This window comes from Canis lupus, chromosome 2 (assembly GCF_048164855.1).
Source record: "Canis lupus baileyi chromosome 2, mCanLup2.hap1, whole genome shotgun sequence".
In the NCBI taxonomy this organism is placed as follows: domain Eukaryota; kingdom Metazoa; phylum Chordata; class Mammalia; order Carnivora; family Canidae; genus Canis; species Canis lupus.
In genome coordinates this window covers 27,051,358-27,066,172 of record NC_132839.1, presented here as the reverse complement: position 1 = coordinate 27,066,172, position 14,815 = coordinate 27,051,358, and the positions used below count along the sequence as shown (strand labels likewise).

The window sequence follows — 14,815 nt, the reverse complement described above, 5'->3', positions numbered from 1 at the left end:
AATGAGGACAAGCTTTCTTTTAGTTTTAGCTGCTCATGCACTTTGGGACTGTGACCCACTCTCAGCACACAGACACTACCCATGTGCTAGCTGCTTCTTCAGATTTTAACTCCCCTCCTTAAGGGTCTGCATTTACTTGCTTTTTCAGAACCCTCACATAGTTGTTTTTTATATTTTGCCCAGAATTTCAAATGATCAGGATGAAAGACAGTTTACAGAAAACTTCTATCATAACTATTTGAAACATAAAAATGTACTGCCCGTGTAAAAATTACATTGATAAAATTTAAATCAATATCTGGCAATGGTCAGCTTCTTAAACTTGGTAGTATTCACATGAATGTGTTTTATAATTATTTTGTTTCATATCCTTTTTTGTATGAATACACAATTTTCTAAAAATGAGGTACTTTGGCCCTTCATAACCAAAACTTAAGCTCCTCACTTAACATTCACCCAGTGGAGGGACACCTGGGTGGTTCAGTCAGTTAAGTGTCTGACACTCAAGTACGGCTCAGGCCATGATCTCAACAGCCGCACTGGACTCTGGGCTGAGCGAGGAATGGGCTTGAGATTCTCCCTCTGTGGCTCTGGCTGTGGCCATCCCCGTCCTCGTCTCCTCACCCTCTCGCTTGCTTGCTCTTTAAAAAAAAAAAAAAAAAAAAAAAAATATATATATATATATATATATATATTTATCCTCTGGATAATACTGTTTTGTAGTATTTCAATAATATCTCAATGGCTAAAATTTAATAAAAAGATAATCCCTTCAACTGTAAAAGCCAATACATACCAAGAAAATACAGTCTCACATGGGCAAGGGTAACTTAGTCTCAAAATGGGTTCGAGCAGGCAAACAATGCCCTGCAGTATTTTAAGGTAGTAGCGCCCACACCTTTGAACTGAGGTCTTCATTCAAAGCTTAACTCTACCTCTTACTAGATGTGCGACGTTGGGTAAGTTACATCAGCTTTCTGAGCCTGTTTCATCATTGTAAAACGGAGAAAACATAGTATCTACCTCTCAGGGTACTGGGGGAAGTAAGCAATGAAGGCAAAACATTCAGCACACCTAGGTGCTAGGTGCCTATAAGATGTTCAGTGAAAGTTAGCTGTCATTAGTAGGTTAACAGTAATAGTTTCTTCTGAATCCCACAGGATTTCCATGACTTACTCAACTACTAATCTTCACCTGATGTACTTCCAAAAAAACAATCTGAGATCATGTTTCTTCACTGCCAGGAAATGGACAACTTTTTACAATTTAAAATTCAACATAGTACTACAAAGACAAGTTTTAGTTGAATACACCCTCTAGTGGTATACGTTACGTGCAAGTACCTGGCTTCCACAAAAGAGAACCTCTATGAAATGTCATTAAGTTTGTGCTTAGAACCTGAAGCCAGGGATCCCTGGGTGGCGCAGCGGTTTGGCGCCTGCCTTTGGCCCAGGGCGCGATCCTGGAGACCCGGGATCGGGTCCCACATCGGGCTCCCGGTGCATGGAGCCTGCTTCTCCCTCTGCCTGTGTCTCTGCCTCTCTCTCTCTCTCTCTCTGTGACTATCATGAATAAATAAAATTTAAAAAAAAAAAAAAAAAAGAACCTGAAGCCAGCCTGTTGAGAACATGGCATGAAGTGGTTAATCTTTTAGGAAGCTCTCGCTCTTCAAGAGCTGGAGGAATTTTTTATCTTTTAAAACTTCCCCCACCATAATAAGACCTAGGATATCTGTGATATTCACCGTACCAAATCCCATTATTCCTACAGCATTGACTTTAATCTTTCCTCCTAAAGAAAATGAGGTCACTTACTAGTTTGCTTCAACAAGCACTGCAGTGCACTTACTTCTTACTCAAGTAACAAAAACATACGGAGTATCAACTATATATACCAGGCAATGGGAATACAATAAACAACTTATTACACAATTCATTCTGTAATTAATCTGAAAACTGCTTTATGTAAAGACCACCATGAGTGTACAACAGGGAACTGGTCTAACGTGCATGGCAGGGCAGGGGTATGGGAAAGCTTATTTAGGAATAAAACGTGAACAGCCTTTGAAGGTAAATGGCTTCACCGAAAGAAGAAAAAGAGTGCCGTGCAAAGACAACAGCATCCTTTATAAAGGCCTGGAGATAGTAAGAGATATGCAGCATTTGAGAAAATGAGGGAAGTGTCCTGGTCAAAGAAGGGGAGATGGTGCAGGATGAGACTAGTGAAGAAGAGAGGTTTTTAATACCAAGTTAAGGAGTTTGAGGTCTATCTTATGAATAATGGGAGGGGTGCCTGGGTGGCTCAGCTGCTTAAACATCTGACTCTTGATTTTGACTCAGGCCGTGGTCAGGGCAGTGGGATTAGTGCACCCCCCACCCCCCAAGCTCCCCAGGGAGTCTGAGATGCTACAATTCTGCCTCTGCCCTTCCCCTCCTCTCTAAAATAAATAAAATCTTTTAAAAAAGGAAAAAAAGAACAATGGGAAACTATGAAAGGGATTAAAGCAGAAGGGTAACAATCTGATTTACATTTTCTCTTTTTCTTAAAGATTTACTTATTTTAGAGAGAGCAGGAGCAGAAGGGGGAGAGGGAGAGAGAATCTCAAACCAACGCTCTGCTGAGCCAGGTGGGGCTCGGGATGGATTTCCAAGACCTTGCGATTTTAACCCGAGCTGAAACCAAGAGTCCGCGCGTAATGGCTGCACCACCCAGGCGCCCCAGGCTCACATTTTCCAAAGTTCACTTGGGCTACGGCATGGAAATGGATGCGGCAGTGGCAGCAGCGGCGGCCGCCAAGACCAGCTGCCGGGAGTCCAAGGGAGATGGGATGAAACCGGGGACGAGCGAGGTAGCAGGGGCGACAGAGCCAGACAGACTGACCCTGATGCCGGGCGTGCGGGCCGTGACCTCGGTGAACTGCGCGGTGTGGGGAGGCCACCTCCCCCCAAGCACAACTGGCAGCAGTAGGTGTTCGGTAAAGGTTGCTGAGGTGACGAAAGAAGACTAGGGTTTTCCTCTTAAACAGAGCGCTTCCGCGGGGCGCCCGGGTGGCCCAGCGGTCAGGCGTCTGCCGGTGGCTCAAGCCCGATCCCGGGGTCCTGGGGTCGACTCCCAGACCGGCCCCCCGGGAGCCTGCTTCTCCGTGTCTCTGCCTCTCTCATACGCGAACAGATTTAAAAAAAAAAAAAAAAAAAGCGAGAGAGAGCGAGCGTCTTTGGCCACAAAGTATAATCATTTCGATTGCCAGTTTAACCAGCAGTGAGCAGGAGGATCCTGGGGCCCCCTCTGCACCCACCAGGGCCCCAGACGTCCTTCCCGGATCTCCCTGAGAAGGACCCACTCCCGCGGCGCTGGGGCGCTCACCTGGCACCTCCCCGGAAAGCCCAGGCGCACCCCCGCCCCAAAGTCCATAGAGTTTTGTTCTTAAAAGTACAGTGCAGAGGTCACCTTCTCCGGGAAGTCTTCCCGGTGCTTCCCACACCCGCATCCGGCAGCGCGTCTCCGCGAGCTCGTGGGGAGCGCCCACTCAGCCGCGCTTACCCGCCTCCGACGCCGGCTTGGCCCGCCGGAAGTGACGCGCGCTCGGGGACGGCGTGCTTCCGGCCCCGAGTCCCCGCTCGGCCGCCGGGGGGGTGGGGGGCGCTCTGGCCCTCTAGCTCGGCTGCCCTGGAGGATTCGTACGCGGTAAGCAGCTGCGCGCCGCCGAGCGACTCGGGCCCCGGGCCGGTAGCGCCGTCCCGCGCTCTCCCCGGGACCTGGCGGGGCGGTCGGAGGGCGGGGGGGCCCAGAGACCGACTGCCAGGCCCGCGGCGGCCCCGAACGCCAGATGCGGCCGCAGTGCGGGGAGGCGCGGCCGGCCGAGGGCAGCGGCGCGGGGCAGCTCAGCTCCCCGGGCCCCGCCGCGGGGGCTCCGCCGACCCGGCCTCGCGACGCAGGGCTCCCCCTTCGCCGTGACGAAGCCGCTGCGCGGCTCCGACCCCCGCCGTGACGGTCGCTGGGCGGCAGCCACCAGGGTGCGCGGCGTCCCAGCTGCTCCTCGGGCCCGTGTGCCGGCGGGTTCCAGAGGTGACGGCTGAGGTCCAGCCGCTGGGTACTCGGGACGCCCCGAGGAGGGGAGCGGGGGGCGGGCTCGGAGCCGCCGAGGAGGGGTGCGGGGGGCGGGGTGGCGACCTCGGAGCCGCCGAGGAGGGGGGCGGGGGGCGGGGGGCGGGCTCCGAGCCGCCAGGCCGGGCGCTGTCCGCGGCCTGATTGTTGCGGGGCCAGGCGCCGTCATGGGACCGCAACTCCCGGCCGGGCAGAGTCGAGGTGACACATTTCACGTCCAAGGACAGGATTCCAGGACGGGCCGGGCGGCGCAGCGGTGGAGTCCCGCACGGGGCCTGCTGCTCCCTCGGCCTGCGTCTCGGCCTCTCTCTGCATCTCCCTGCATGTGTCTCTGCTTCTCTCCATCTCTGTGTCTCTCATGAATAAATAAATAAAATCTTAAAAAAAAAATAAAAAGGACAGGACTCCTGTGTGTGCTTAACTGGCTCTGCAGATTGTCTGCCCTGCCCTGACCTAAGCAAGGAGATGGGAAGAAAGTAGCCCTGGGACTAGAGATAGGAGACAGCCAGGGACACGACAGAACCTGGGAAGAGTAACTTCATTCACTGCATTACTTTGTGATTCAAATTTTACAAAGTAATTTGGTTACTTCATGAATTGTTTTACAGTTTTAAGCATTTATATACGTGGTTTTTGTTGTTGTTTTACTGGTGTAGCTTTTCTGGCAAGGGCTAGATTTATATTATAGGCATATCTATGCAGCATATTGTAGAATTAAATATTCAAATATCTGGGCAGCCCGGGTGGCCCAGCGGTTTAGCGCTGCCTTCAGCCTGGGGCGTGATCCTGGGTACCCGGGTCGAGTCCCTCCTTGGGCTCCCTGGGCTCCCTGCGTGGAGCCTGCTTCTCCCCCTGCCTGTGTCTCTGCCTCTCTGTGTCTCTCATGAATAAATAAAATCTTAAAAAAAATTAAATATTCAAATATCTAAATGAAGTAAAAAGTGTTGCGATAAGTAAGACTTTAATATATAGGCATCATGTGATACAGTATGTGTCTTTAGTTTTTTTTTTTTTTTTTTTTTAATGGTCACTAACCAGCCATGCTTGTCTTAAAGCTTGATAAGGTACTGATAAAATCATGACCAGGTGGGCACGAGTTACCACCACGCGTACCAAGAGACCTTTGGCTGCAACATCATGGGAAGACATGAAGAAGGGGTCCTGTGAGGGAGAAAGCCAAAACCTACCAAAGAGTAAACAACTTGAAGCCAATAGGCTTTCTGTGAAAAATGATGCTCCCAAAGCAAAACACAAAAAGAACAAAAAGAAAAAGGAGTATTTAAATGAAGATGTAAATGGATTCATGGAATACCTAAGACAGAATCCACAGATGATTCACAATGGAGAGATGATAGCAACAGACAGTCAGGAGGTAAGGGAAGAAATTGCAATTGCCTTAAAGAAAGACAGTCGACGGGAAGGAAGAAGACTGAAAAGACAAGCAGCAAAGAAAAATGCAATGGTAAGATCATTCTCTGGGAATGTTACTTTATATAGGTCAAACTATGATTCATACACTCACACATCTTAGTAGAGTCTGAATGCTCTTACGTGCTAGATTTATAAAGCATCTTTTTGAGGACTAGTAGTAACATTAGGATTTTTTTTTTTTAGCACTTCTTATATGCCAGGCACTGGATGTACTGATTATCATAACACTATAAAGATGGTAGCATTATTCTCATATGGGGAGAAAACACTGATGTGTAGACAGGGGATCTTGCTGAAAGCCACTTAGCTATAGTAGCAGAGATGAAATTCAAACTCTGAGTTCGTCTGACTTCAAACCTGTGTTCTTACAATAGTGTCTTTTCAAATAGTCATTAAAAAAAAAGTAAGGAGGAGGATTAAGTACAACAGATTCGATATGTGTGGTTCCCTTTACTTAGAAAGGATGTTTTGTCTTTTTTCATGAAAAAACGGAGGCACAGGAATGAGGTCTAATAAGAATAGACCTAGTTAGTAACAGAACAGTGTAATAGAGTTAAAACCCGTTGAGTTTGTCCCTAGTCATTGCTCCTTACTCTCAGAGGAGTTCGGGGCCTCTGAAAGTTGATTTCTGCAGTGCTTAGCCCTAGATTTTTAAACTGTCAGACATAAGAAATGAAATTCTTTGTATAATTTCTTTCCTTCTCTAAGTGAATTTTTCAAGTCTTCTAGCAAGATACTACATAAAAATCAGTAGTTGTTACTATTTTACACTTTCATCTTTATTTGCAGGATTAGTTGTATACATATTTGCAGATAATTATTTAGAGATAATGGTGATCAAACTTTCCTTATGGATAAATTTGGATAGAAAAGGTAATCCTTTTTATTTGGATCAGGATAGGTTTTTTTTTTTTTTTTTAAGATTTTATTTATTTATTCATGAGAGACACAGGGAGAGAGAGAGGCAGAGACACAGACGGAAGGAGAAGCAGGCTCCATGCAGGGAGCTCCATGCAGGGAGCTGGAGAAGCAGGCTCCATGCAGGGAGCTCCAGAATCACGCCCTGGGCCGAAGGCGGCACTAAACTGCTGAGCCACCCAGGCTGCCCATGGATCAGAATAGTTTTGTTTAAATTATACAATTATTTAAAATATTTTTATCAGTGGCACCCAGGTGGCTCAGCGGTTTAGTGCTGCTGTCAGCCCGGGACGTGATCCTGGAGACCCAGGATTGAGTCCCATGTCGGGCTCTCTGCAGGAAGCCTGCTTCTCCCTCTGCCTGTGTCTCTGCCTCTCTTTCTCTCTCATGAATAAATAAATAAAATCTTTAAAAAATATTATATTTTTATCAGGGCACCTGGGTGGCTCAGTTGGTTAAGTGTCTGACCATCTCAGGTTATGATCATAGGAACCTGGGATGGAGCCCTGCCTCAGGTCATGTCCCTCCCCCCTCCCCCCATGGAGGCCCCCACCAAGCCCCATGTAGGGATCTGTACTGGGCAGGGAGTCCTCCCTCCTCCTCTCCTCTGCACTCCTCCCCCCTGCCATTCTCTCTCAAAAAGTAGTAGTATTTTTTTTTAAAAAGTAAAAACCTAATCAATGAACTGTCAGGTCACTAGAGACCATGTTGACCTCACCAGGACTTCAAGTCTTCTTATGACGATCCAGTTTTTCGCCATAGCTTTTCTTCAAGTTTTATAATGATTGCATTTTCTGTGTTTGGACCAGGTCATTCTAAATGTAAAAGTTAGGGAAGATTAAAAAGACTCATTCTTTTCCAGTATGCTATGAAACAGGAGAAAAAGAAAGTGAGAACATAATTGAAAAATACTGTTATGTTTTATTTTGCCTGTTTAATTTGCCTTTTAAAAATCCTGTGCTTATTTTGAAAAAATTGTTTTCAAAAACATTTTTGAAAAAGACCATGTTATTCAAGAAATATATATACTTTTTATCAGTTTAAATAAAATAGCTTAAATATCTTTGAATATCTACCATGTTTCATTATACTGTTCTCATTCATTGCAGCAAAAACTATTCTCCCAATTGCTAGGTAATATCTAAAGCAACCAAATCATTGTTTAGTGTTACGTTGGAGCCAAATAATTCATCTTTGAAATATTCCTTTAAAATGTAGTGTACATATTCTAAAAATGAAACATCTAATTCTGAATATTACGGAATATGTATTAAAGATATAAGAACTATAAGATATATTTTTTAGTATGAAATAGGATTTGAATCATAACTTGAATCATTTGATTCAAATTCAATTATATGAGCCGTTAAGTGCTAGTAATCATTATGACTGATAATTTTTATGGTCATTTTCTATTTTCCACAGAAGACTCAGTTTTTCTAGTGGAGACATCCCCATTAATGACATAAATAGCCCATATTTGCTTAATTCATTTAAGCAGTTTCTAAGAAACCGTTTTTAACTTTGAGATTGATAGATTTATGGATTGAGGGTTTTCAAAAGCACTGAGACCCTCTGATGGAAATGACATTTCTTACTGTTTAGGAATATATAAAACAACTTTTTTTCTACATAATATACTGAGATTTTTTTTTTTTTTTAAGAACTAGATACCAAATGAGAGAACTTTTAAACATACTTTTGATCACAGGAATTAATAAAGCCAGTGAGGTTTTGTAATGTGGAAACTCATATTTTGTTTTCCCAGGTATGTTTCCATTGTAGAAAACCTGGCCATGGGATTGCAGATTGCCCAGCTGCCCTTGAGAATCAAGATATGGGCACTGGAATATGTTATCGCTGTGGGTCCACAGAGCACGAAATAACCAAATGCAAAGCCAAAGTAGACCCAGCTCTTGGTATGTTTTCTATTGTTTTTTGATTTGGTTAATGTCAGAAGTGCGGGATTTTTTGGACAGAGTTTGTCATGAGTGTGCCACTTAATATTTTGAAATCAAGATTAAGTTGTATAAAAATAGGTTTTTTTTTTTTTTCAGAGCATTTAAAGTAGTATGAATTATATGACATTTTCTGTTATACTTAGCCAACTTAACAGGACCTATTTGATCCTTACAGGTGAATTTCCTTTTGCAAAATGTTTTGTTTGTGGGGAAATGGGACATCTGTCCAGATCTTGTCCTGATAATCCCAAAGGACTCTATGCTGATGGTGAGTACTCTTACCCTTATATGTCAAAAAAGGTGAATTACCATGCAGAGTTGTGATTTAATTTAAACTCTTAATCAGCTCTTGAATAAATTTTTGAAAAAATAACAGAACCTTAGGAATTTCAATTTTTATCAAACTCTATGTATTGTACTTTATGTGTAATATGATATATTAAATCAGAGAAAACTAAAGTTTAAATTTCAAGCTTTGTGCTTGTTTCAGCTTCATTTGTGAGACTGTTATAAATATCTACTTTTAAACATAACAGAACCAAAGGGGTTATATCTCAAGCTAATATAAGATTTAAAAAATTGTGTTGTGAGGGGTGCCTGGGTGGCTGAGTTGGTTGGGCATCTGCCTTCAATTCAGGTCATAATCCTAAGGGTCCTGGGATCGAGTCCCATATCGGGCTTTCTGCTCAGCAGAATGCCTGCTTCTTGCTGCTCCCTCTGCTTGCTGCCTCGCTCAGTCTGTCAAATAAATAAATAATATCTTAAAAAAAAAACAGTTTTGTGAGTTTAATCACAGGCCAGGATACCATTTTGGATACACACTCTTTAGTACTTGTTTCTGAATGTGTTCCTTGGTTAATTGTCTAGCACAGGATCATATAATTTCTTATGTTTAGCTCAATTAACATCTTAAGCTCCTTAAATAAAGTCTGTGATGTCTAAAGCTTTAAGAAGGAAATTTTTTGTTACCGTGAGAAATGTGCTTATGTGATAGCTGGTTCCATCAGGTTCTAGACACCTCTTGTGTGTCATGTCCTGGGTTCCATTGAAAAGTCCAATGAAAAGGCATAGCTTTTAGAATCAAGCCGACTGCTTATAGCTCCAGGACCACCACTAACTAGTTGTGGGACTTTGACTGAGTTACTTAATTTCTCCCAGCTCAGTTTCCTCACCTGTTAAATGGAGATGAAAAACTGTATTTTGTTGATTCTAAGATGCACGTTTTTTTCACATTTTAATGTCTCTGAACTCAAAATGTATCTTACCAGTGGTGAGTGCCACATAATTGGCAGATTTTTTTTTCTGAGGTATGCAAAATAATGATACATCTTATAATCAGTGGTGTCTTAGATTTGATGAATTATGGTATTCACCTTGAAGAGCTTTGAGAATTAAAATATACTGTTCAGAGTGCCTCTTTTATTTCACTATGGCATCTATAACCATAAAGAAGGTGGCCCTGGAAAATGCCCAAGGGTGCCTTTCAGTTTTGAACTTGTGACACAGGTCAGATGACATGACTAATGGATCAAAATGGCTTTGGATAGTTATGCAAAATGAGATATTTTAAAAAAGTACAGCAAAGGAAAGAGATCACACAGAAGTGAGAAATTCAGCCAGGGTACACCCTCGAGGGTCATTTTTCTGGGTAAGTCACTTAACATTATGAGCATATCATGTTAGTGCTTGACCATTAGGTAACAGTGTTTGACCATTAAGTGAAAAACTAATTTTAGAAACGACATGTGTTATAATTCACAGTCATGGAATGTTGCTTAAAGTAGGCAGATAGGCATCTTTATTAGGCTTAGGGTGCCTGGCAGATAGAAGGCACTAAAACAAAAGTGAATTTCATTCCTTTTGTAACTGCTCACCCCCATCTGACCTGTACAGGTGAGCTGTGGAGCAGTGGCTCCTACTACTCATTTGAGAAGAACTAGGAACATCCTCCTCAAAAAATGCATCTGGACACAACCTTTCCTTACAGGTCCAACAGCTCACAAATCTTTGCCTATCTAACTATGGTTAAGGTCTCATCTTCTGTGCAGTGGCTCTTGGACACTCCAGGGCACAAGTACCTGCTTCCATCATATCTCTCCTCTCTTTCTCTCCTCTCCCCTGAAGGCCAAGTACAAGAAATGGTGAGTAGGCACACCTTAGTGCTCTGTGGGAGCAAAAGGAATGGAGAGACTTACTAATAGGAATGGTGGCACCTACCTATGTTTCTGTTTCCACCTCCCTGTACAGCTGACAAGGCTGTGACTACAAAATAAGACATGAAAAGTGCTCTGAGACATTACAATCCCTTGTAAGTACGAGAGGTCTTCAGTGACTTTGTTCTTTCAATAGGTGGTTGCTGTAGACTTTGTGGCTCCGTGGAACACTTTAAGAAAGATTGCCCTGAGAGTCAAAATTCAGGTGAGATCTCTGGGCCTCCATTTGGAAGGTCTGAGATTAATATTCCATTTTTGTTGAATTTTGTTGATACTAACTCATTGAGGTACCACTGATTTCAAGGCAACCTGGTTTCCTACTGCAATGACAACTTAATCATTTTTCTGTCAGGAGTAAGTACAGTAGTGAGTGACCATTAGTAGCTAGTACTATGGAGTGGAGGTGGGGAGAATGACCACTAAGCCCTAGAGGACCCTGATTTTATAAAGCATCTTATTCACAAACATTCATATTTGGCAATATGAATGCTAATCAATTAAATAATAGACCCAATTCTGTTACTAAAAGAAAAATACTGATTGACTAAGAGAAAATATTAGGAAAGTAACTCAGTATTTTTATGATTGAGCATCTTTACATATGGTTTGCTTTGGATATACCTGAAGGATTCAGAATTGGTTGCAAAAACTGCCCAAAATACTAAAATTGTGTTAGCTACACATCATCTGGCTAGTTATATTTTCTTCCTAATGAAATACTACTCTTGGTCATCAAAAACTTCATAATGTTCACTATACCTGGGGGGTAGAGAGTGGAGACTATTATTATATTAGTTTACCTGGATTGGAGTGACGTTCATCTTGAGTGAAAAAGACAGGAGGGTAGCAGTAGTGCTTCTTAGGGTAAAAGCACATTTTTCTTTTTTTTAATCTCATATACTCACTGTACTACACAAATAAGTCTGCCCATTCTTACTGCGTACCCGAACATTTACATCTGAAAACCCAGAGTTCTTGTTTATGGTCTTGTCTAGAAGAAGATCGTCTTTACTACATTGCAGGCAGTGAGACTGAAATGATGGAAGTGGAATTTGAATTCTCCCTCCTGGGAGGATTGCCACTTCCCAAATGACAAGACTGACAAGCAGATGTTGTATAATTTCACAGGTGGAATCTTGTGCATTTAAAACTGATGCTTCATAAGTCATACTGTTTACGGATTCTTGGAATTCATTGACTCTATAATGATGAACTCTGGGAAAGAATGAAAGAGCTTTCTCATCAATTTGTGCATTGCAAAGCAGTTGCTGCATTTCCCTAATTGGGATGAGAAATTGCCTATGGTACTCTGAAATCAAGGGTTATAATCAATTACGGAATTGCTCACTCTCCTTTAGTGATGGAGTCTTCCCTCCTTGTGATTATTCATGTCAAAACTAGTTCCTTTGCTAAGCCAGTACCAATCTATGTGGATGTATTTGATTACCATTTTTCTTACATTCTGACTTACATTACTTGGCAGATCGAATGGTCACAGTTGGTCGCTGGGCAAAGGGAATGAGTGCGGACTATGAAGAAATTTTGGATGTGCCTAAACCACAGAAACCCAAAACAAAGATACCTAAAGTTGTTAATTTTTGATAGTGACTAGTAATATCATTTGTTACCACCTCATTGTTAAACATTATGAACTGGGCCTAATTCACAAATTGGAGCTGGGCTTCCTTGGAAACCTGTGTTGTGGGTACCAGTATGATCTGGGTATGATCGAACAGTTTCCTGAGTGCTTTCCATTAAAGAGTGCTTCTATCACTGGAGAAAATCACTGAAGAAAAGTATAAGATGTTTAAATTGGATTCTCTCAAAGAACATTTTTAACAGAACTGAGGTATTACTGAGTGGTTATATACTTGATTGTAACAATCATCTTTTTATTAAAAACTATGCATTAATGTGAACTACCCCTAAACAAAGTATAACTGCTTTGCATTTGGAATTTTTGGTTTTACTGTTTTCTTGGTTCAAAGTGCCAATTTTTTATTAAGAATTTATAAGTTGCCATAAAATCTACTGTATTTTTAAAATATTTAATAAAAATTCATTTGCTATTTACTTATTTTCCTAAATACCTAATTCTGGACTGAACTAGCCATTGTCTGCTTATGTCCGTGTAATGAACCCTTTGGAAACACGATCTTTTGTGAATCCTAGATGAGATTAATTTTGGTTAATATTTGTTTTAGTTTTGACATAAAGAAGTACAAATTATTGAGGTAAAATAGAAGAAAACTTTAACAGCATCTCTTTCTTTGTTCTTGATTTTCAAGAGAGAAATTCTAGACAAAATTGAGTTTGGGGTGTTCAACCAGAATGAAGTCACTGAACAGACTGTATATCACACTTAATAGCATTTGTTCACATGTTTTCGATGAGTCCAGGTGAGATGCAAATATCACCATAATAGAGTTAGAACACTAATCAGAGGCCCATTAGCTTCTTTGTTTGATTTGATGAATACATGCATACTTAATACATATATTTCACAAGACTTAAGGCTCCCATTGTAGTGTTTAATGGAACGACTCTAGCGGATTGTGTGTTTCATTTGGAATTTTACCTGATTGGATACATTTGTAACTAAAGGAAACAGCTGTGATTAGTCACTGATGCTTCAAAAGCAAAATATTTACCAAATAAGAAAAGAAACACTTTTCTCTGTATTAATGTCTGCATAGCTCAACAGTTCTAGCCTTAACAGGAGCTGTTCTTTTATTTCTGGTGCTAGAGGAAATCATGACAGTATAGCTCAGCATCCCAGAACTTAAGGAGTGCCATTTAAATCATACCAGTCCCGCAGCTGGAAAAGGACAGCAATGCTGCCTTAGACATTTCGTCCAAATACACCCAGATTTATTTCACCTGTCAGATGCGAAAGACTCTGGAGAGTTGAAAGCCTCCTCAAGAGAGGAAGGCAGACGTTAAATTTATCTATTCACTATGTATTTCTCCAGTACCTGCTATGTTTCTGGTACTCTTGTAGGCACTTGGGATTGCGATAGTGATGAAGGCAAACAAGGCCACATGCATTCTAATACGGCTTTAGAATGAAGAGGAGCCTTGGGGTGGGTGGGGGGGGGAATATGTATCAAATATCAGTATATCAGAAAAATAATATCAAGAGATTTTATTACATTTTTAAAGTATTCAGTTGAATCCCCTAGGACTTAGTCATTAGCATTCTTCCTGCAGTCCTTGGAAATGCCACCTCCTACAAGCTCATCTTTTCCATGGCTGACTCCTAAATCCATCCGCCCTAATCTCCCTGGTTTCAGTTCCTACTTGGATGTTCCACCAACACCTCAAGTCATTACTGCAGTAATTTTCAAAAAATATATATAAATTCAAAGACCTACAATAGGCAGAAGTTAAAACTCTCAATTATAGGAGAGGTTTGAAATTTTACCATATAAAATTTTAGTGTAATGTAGCCTTCATTGCTAACTTTTTCACCTTTTTTAAAATATAAAAATATTCTCAAAAATCTTCCTACTTCTGAAAAGTATAGTCATTTAAACCTGCATATCTGCTCTTCTTACTGTATATCAGTGTTAACTCATAAAACGAGCACAATCCAAAGTTTATGGAAGTGAAAGCCTGCTGATACAGAATAAAAATAATTAACAACCAGATCTAGGCTGGGTGAGTGGATGGGCCGGGGGAGGAGGCAGGCACAGGAAGCAGAAGTAGAGATTTGACATAGTGACAGCAAGGATGTACCTAACCTCTTAAGTGCTCTAAATTCTAATGGAGAAGTCCTTCAACTTTTAAATGTTGTCTTGTATAGGAGGCCAACTTGCCATATTCTGGTTTGTCTTTTGAGTTAAGACAAGTCACAGAGTAGAATAATGAATGTTGAAGTCTGGGGAATAAAGTGCTAATGTAATGGTTATGAAGGAAGAGCTCAGTTAATATTCTCTTTCTCTGCAATATCACATTTTGCAGGTACTTTTTGTGTGTATATATAGCAATAGATACTAAATTGGTCAGCCACCTTGAATATATGTGAAATGACACTACTAAAGTAGTTCCTATTACTAAAATTGATTGGATTCCATTATGTTTTAATGTCTTCCTAATTTAAAGCTCTAAAACATGTAATACATCTTGTCAGATGCTCCTGACATACAGATATCTGCCATATATGGAACAATTCCACACTATTAATCA

At 41.7% G+C, this 14,815-nt stretch overlaps 3 protein-coding genes across 8 annotated transcripts in view; 1 reads left to right on the top strand and 2 right to left on the bottom strand.

Annotated features, from left to right (window-relative positions):
* Positions 1-5,146, bottom strand: part of LOC140610993 (uncharacterized) — a 74,583-nt gene extending 69,437 nt beyond the window's left edge. The window contains exons 1-2 of the mRNA XM_072787632.1: positions 5,140-5,146; positions 3,448-4,244 (exon numbers count right to left, since the gene is read on the bottom strand). Coding sequence (XP_072643733.1) covers positions 3,448-4,244; positions 5,140-5,146 — 804 coding nt within the window. The remainder of the gene's footprint in view (positions 1-3,447; positions 4,245-5,139) is intronic.
* ZCCHC9 (zinc finger CCHC-type containing 9) overlaps positions 3,527-14,815 on the top strand; it is a 44,934-nt gene continuing 33,645 nt past the window's right edge. For 4 of the 6 annotated variants that reach the window (XR_012015199.1, XR_012015179.1, XR_012015193.1 and 1 more), the window contains exons 1-5: positions 3,527-3,684; positions 5,160-5,566; positions 8,222-8,372; positions 8,590-8,682; positions 10,764-10,832. Coding sequence is in view for 2 of the 6 variants with exons in the window: in XM_072793482.1 (XP_072649583.1) it covers positions 5,183-5,566; positions 8,222-8,372; positions 8,590-8,682; positions 10,764-10,832; positions 12,111-12,229 (816 nt within the window). In the remaining 4 variants the exon portion in view is untranslated. Of the gene's footprint in view, positions 3,685-5,159; positions 5,567-8,221; positions 8,373-8,589; positions 8,683-10,307; positions 10,679-10,763; positions 10,833-12,110; positions 12,701-14,815 lie in introns of those variants that run through there. The other 2 variants (XM_072793482.1, XM_072793489.1) reach the window with 2 other exon arrangements.
* Positions 7,061-14,815, bottom strand: part of ACOT12 (acyl-CoA thioesterase 12) — a 51,454-nt gene continuing 43,699 nt past the window's right edge. Inside the window, exon 16 of the mRNA XM_072793365.1 lies at positions 7,061-7,268. The gene's annotated coding sequence lies outside the window, so the exon portion shown is untranslated. The remainder of the gene's footprint in view (positions 7,269-14,815) is intronic.